At 29.9% G+C, this 5785-nt stretch overlaps 1 protein-coding gene across 1 annotated transcript; it reads right to left on the reverse strand.

Moving 5' to 3' along the window:
* Nucleotides 1–888: 888 nt before the first annotated feature.
* LOC118188000 (adult-specific rigid cuticular protein 15.7-like) lies at nt 889–5699 on the reverse strand. Its single transcript, XM_035358328.2, has 3 exons — nt 5643–5699; nt 2553–2654; nt 889–1428 (listed from the first exon to the last, which is right to left on the reverse strand). Exons 1-3 carry the CDS (start codon nt 5652–5654, stop codon nt 994–996), a joined length of 549 nt encoding a protein of 182 aa, XP_035214219.2. The 5' UTR covers nt 5655–5699; the 3' UTR covers nt 889–993.
* Between the last annotated feature and the right edge of the window lie 86 nt (nt 5700–5785).

The raw sequence follows: 5785 nt of genomic DNA on the forward strand, positions 1-5785 counted from the left end.
TCTTGAACTTAATTGCAAAGAATAGCCTTTTTACTGCAGAAAAGAAATGAATAAAGATTTTGTTTTTGAAAATTTGTTCTTGATAACTACGCGAAGAAGATTACATAACCGCAACACAATAAAATTCTTAAAATTCTGAGTGTTGAATATGGGATAAATTTTTAAAATTTCACGCCTTTAGCCATTTGAATACGATGGACCTGGATCTTGTTGATTGGGTTTGCTTTTAATTCATTACTGTTACCCGAATATGAAACTTTTTTATAGTTACTCCTCCAGCATTCCTGACACTAGGGAGACTTCAGTTAGTAAAGTGTGCAGGTGGGCTAATAGTTATCTTTTTTTTTATTTCTTTCAAAAAGTACTAATTATGTAATTATCTTTATGTATTAATTATGTAAGTATCTAAGTGCTTTAAGAAAATATTACAAAAATTTACTAATTAATTGTATTCAAAATTAGCGAACATTGTTTTTCACATGGAAGATGAGCAAGTTTATATTACATGAAGAAATCAAAGATTTACTAATTGACTGTTTTCAAAATTAGCGAACATGGTTTTCACATGGAAGATCCATGCCCATCTTCCATGTGAAAAACATGTTCGCTAATTTTGAAAACAGTCAATTAGTAAATTTTTGATTTCTTCATGTAATATAAACTTGCTCATCTTCCATGTGAATTTTCACATGGAAGTTCATTTTCACATGTAGAACATTTTTCACATGGAAGATGAGCAGGTTTATATTACATGAAGAAATTTGTTGTGATATTCGTTATCTGAGTTACAATAATCGGCTCCCAAAAGTTTAATAATGTGCTTAAATGTATATCAGTTTTTATTGTAAGGATCATGGTACAATTCTAGGAAATAAATATAGTTCAGTATGCTAGATATAAAATGATTTATTTGTCACAACATAACCATGATTCATGGCAACAATTAAATAAATTACATTCGACATTACAGAATCTGTCATTTTTATTGTGTAATTAATGGATTAGAGCCTTGCCAATGCCAGCTCCATATCCATATCCCAGTCCGTAACCATAGTCTAAAGCAGCTCCGTGTCCGATGACACCTCCATATGCTACAGGAGCAGCAGCAGCTACAACTGGAGCGGCAACAGCATGTCCATAGACTGCAGTGGCAACTGGGGCAATGTGATCGACAGATGGTCCAGCGTAAGGGCTAGCGATGAGGGCTGCAGCAGGGGTGCTGGCAGCTGTTCCTGGCTCGTTGGTCTTCACAGCGGCACGGAATCCGAGTTTATCAGCTACATAGTCTACTCGTCTGGCTCTGCCATCGATATCATGGATGGTGTAGGTTCCCTTCTTGTTGCCATAACCATCACCTACTTCAGATCGGGAGTTGGAAGCTCCAAGTTTGTCAACGATATCGTAACCAAAAGCATAGTTTCCATAAGCCTAGAAAAAAAAAATTACTAAAAAATTGAAAATGTATTAGAAATAATGCTATGAAACCTATTTAAAAATATAGTTGCTGAAAAATGCGTAGTATTAAATACGATAGATGCTATTCTTTTCATAACAGAAATGCCTTTATGCTCTTAAATGATATTTAGTCAAACTTAAATTAAGCGTTTATGTGGATATTGCCAGTTTCACACAGGGAGAAACCAAAGCAAATTACTGGAAAATAAATTAAACCCGATTTACATTTTCATAAGAAAATTTCCTATTGGATTTGAAAAACTAACGCAGATTTAATTATAAATTTATTAAGTAGATTGCCATTACCATCGCCCTAATCAGAAAGCTTTAGGATTAGGAAATATTTAAACACAAATTTATCTAGACTTAAATTTTCTCTCTGAGAATAAATAATGAAGGAACTAGCTAGAAATTTATATTATGCTAAATGTTCTTCTATGACTAAAACTTTCATCGCTAACAGAAGTACAATATTTCGCATTTAAATGATAGTCGTTGAAGCAAAACTAATTCCACAGTGTGTTTATGCTAAAATAGTAATTATTATTAAGAAAAGTCGAAATTTTGAAGAATAGCTATTACAGAACAGGCATTTAGATTTAAACAGAAAACATTTTGCAGTCTGCAGATCTCGGAATTGCGATATGCAAGTTAAACATCTTTATTTAAATAATTATAATACTGGAAGGGGGGAAGACAAGATCTTTAGAATTTGCTTAAACTTACTAGTTACTGACTTCTGTGGCACTCATAAGATAGGCATTTCTCATGGCAAGTTTAATAGAAAGTTCCACACAATGCTTTTGCGATTATTTCTTTCTTCGATGAATGTAAAAATTTATATATAAATGATTACAAGAATTTTAATTATTTATTGCAAAACTTCTGGCGTGATAAGCAAAAACAAAAAATGAAATATTATAACTCAGTCTATCAGTGAAAATCGATTAAAATTACAGATACTGATGAACAGTGAAGCTGATACATCAAGATTTTACTTCACTTTTTCTTTTCAGAATCTTTAAAATTAAATTTTGCATTATTTTAAAAATTTAGACCTTATGTTCTTCACAATAATCTGAACTAAATGGACTTACATCTTGTGTCCTAGAACTGGAACTGACACCAGTGCTGACAAGAGGTGCCTTTAGCAGAACACTGGCACTGGAAACTGCAAGAGCAGCGCATAAGAAAGCAACCTGCAAAAAATGAAATTTGTCAAAGTTTCTGAAGGTAAATAAGATTTAAATATAAGTTCTAAAGAAATTTAAACTTCTATTCAAAGGATTTTTTTAGCACGCGAAAATATTTTCAAAGTAATCAGCATCGATTCAGATTTTTCAATATAATCGAATCGACTGTAGTTTTGACTTCAGGGCGGTAGAGTTACCATTATAAACTAAAATCTTTGATTAATCATATGCAGTTAAATTTACCGTTACGTCTAATAAAGGGCTTGTTATATTAAATCTGTATAGAAAAATTTTGAATTCTGAATAAATTAAATAGTATATTAATTGCTTATAAGAATGAAGTTGTAATATGAAAGGATACTTACGCAAACTCTTAAATGTAAAATATTCCCCCCCCAAAAAAAACAAAGAAGAAATGAAAATGAGAAAAATCATAAGTAATTTCAAGTAAAAATTATACTTTTTTTCTGCATATTTATAAAACGACTGGTTAATTTGGCGAATTATGATGCGTTGTGAAATTAAGCTTATCATTAACAATTTCTTGATGATTTCATGACAGACAGAATATTCGTAATAACGTTTAGAAGAAAATTAATTTAAAAAATGAAGTGTTTAATTGAGCTTAAAAGTGAAGTTACCAAGATTACGTTCAATAATTGATTTCTTTGAAACTACCGAAGAACACATGTAAGAAACGGAAATGAACTCATATATCAAAATATAAATGGATTGCATTTCATTACTGAATTTTATTTTGAACTGAATGAAGGAATTTTTTGCCACTTTAATTGCTATTAATACTAATTACCAATGTACAGCTAAAGAAACTGTAGTTTAGATTACGATTGTAAAGTAACTCATTATTGCAGACATCGAACCCGCAATACAATTATTTTCCTTCAGGGACTAAATTAAAAAAATGGCGTCTAATTTTTTGGTACTTGAAAAGGAGGTAATAACAGCATAGAGACACGACAACAGTAGCATAGAGAAAAAATGTTTTAGTGTCTGTCTCTCTGGATGATTGCTGAACTCCTGAGTTAACAGTATATTTTGTCTTAACTCAGATTTTTCAGTTACCGTAAAAGTGTTTTCCAGTTGCATTTACCGTTAATGTCAATCAGACTGATGCGTTAGAAAATGTTTACATTATTTATCTTGTTCGAAATATGTAAGCTGTTTAAAAAGCAGAGAAAAGTAGATAAAATGTTTTCCACTGTTATTTTATGCATAATTTTCCACAACAATGCACTCTACAACTTCCTTTGCTTTCGAGAAATAAATATAGCTCCCAGACGTCAACTGGTCGGCCTGAATTTTAAAAATTTGCGACAATTTCATCCTATTGATTTATTAGCGCTATGTGTAAAGCGTGTTCTCACAGCTTAACCATATATCCGCTTTTACATCTTAACAGTGCTAATTTGCAGAATTAAACTTTAGAACTTCTTAATGATTAAAAGTAAAATTTATTATATTAAAACTTATTGCTTTCAATTTTCTGAAAATATTTTCCGAATATTACATATAGTTAAACTTGAGTAACATAGAAAACTTAAGTAAATGTGATACACATACATAGCTTTAATAAATTATTTCGTTAGGGAAACTTATATGCGAATCGATCTGCAAAAATTATAATGCAAAACTAGGATATAAAGTTACTTGTAACTAAAAGATTGGCTATTTTTCTTAAAAAACAGGTTTTAAGCTCACTGTTTTATAATTCTAAGACTACGTTTTCAAAACTTAATTTTTTAAAAAGCTGTTTTGTTATAATGATTATGTAAATGAACTCTTTTTGCATCTCACTTCAAGTTCAAAATTTAAATTTCATGAATTTTTTACTTTTCCAATAAAACTCCTTTTTATAAATTTAAAGATTGTTATCTTTGTGTAGTGTTTACAAATCATCAAATATTTAGGCTGTAAATGATTTTATTTCTCGTTTTATTCGTGAAATTCATTTTAATGTAAAATTGCGTTTCGTAAGAGTAATGAATACGGCAGTAACAAATGGCTCGTTTATTATCAGTAGAATAAAAGTATCTCTTCTTTCATGGACGAGTATGGTTTTAGTGATTTCATTATTCATGTTAGAAACCTTTAGAAAGAAAGACTTTTAGAACCTTTAGAAAAGAAATTCAAAATGTTCATGCATTTTGATAAAAATCCTATTAAAACTTTTAATATAATAAAATAAATTAATCACAAATGTTGTAGATACAAAGCAAAATGGTATCATATTAGAAAACAGTTTTGCTTCTATTAAATCCTCCAAGTTGTGGATAATTTGCATGCTAATATTATGGAAGCAAATAAAGATTACGTTTTCCGTCAGTAAAGTTCTCTAGTAAATGTTTTCTTCTCACATGGGTACTGTTAATGCTTTCAAAATTCCTCTTAAGAGAAAACTGCATAAAATGAGAATATTGGAATGATGAAAATGTATTGTTAGTATTTTTCTTTTTATTATGAAAAGAAAAAATTAATTTTATTATGAAAATAAAAACTTCTTTTCTCAAATAACATAGGAAAATCTTTAAATTATAATATAAGGTAAAATAAATTCAAAAATCCTTGCATAAATTTCAAGAAATTCTAAAATCGTCAGAAACTAAGAAAAATCGCATGACAAACAGTGGGACCAAAATGCAAACTAGTCTAGAGAAGAGGACGCTCGTTGTGTCATTATTTGCCTACTTTGCGTAGCTTTTAATAACTATTTTTGTTGTAGTTTATCGAAAGTAATCATTTGCTAGATCCAATAAACCAGAAATCTATAAGCTTGTAAGTGTAATTCTAACTTTTATTTAATGCATAAAAAGATCCACCTACGATTTTGGTACAAGCTATAATTCATTTGAAACAATATTTTAAAGTGAAAATAGAAATCAGAATATATTTTAACGCAAAAATTGCGAATAAAATATCATGTCAATAACAGTTGGTTATATGAGGAAGAAAGAATGAACCTAGAAGTTTTCTTACCTTTGCGATCATTGTGTGTGTGTGGGATTTCGATCTTCGGAATGAGAAGTCCACACTTTGTTTAAGCTTTTATACTCTATGCAAGCAGGTTTTTATTTTTAGACGTACAAAGAAAGGTCGTATTTTTTCCATGAAAAGTTTCT

The sequence above is a fragment of the Stegodyphus dumicola genome, chromosome 7 (genome assembly GCF_044657685.1).
Source record: "Stegodyphus dumicola isolate Sdum_Otavi_A_Nest chromosome 7, ASM4465768v1".
NCBI classification, from domain to species: Eukaryota; Metazoa; Arthropoda; class Arachnida; order Araneae; family Eresidae; genus Stegodyphus; species Stegodyphus dumicola.

Coding starts and splice junctions, on each gene's coding strand:
- LOC118188000 (XM_035358328.2), bottom strand. Junction 1,429..2,552: donor CCAGTTCTAGGACACAAGAT/GTAAGTCCATTT, acceptor TTTTTTTTCTAG/GCTTATGGAAACTATGCTTT.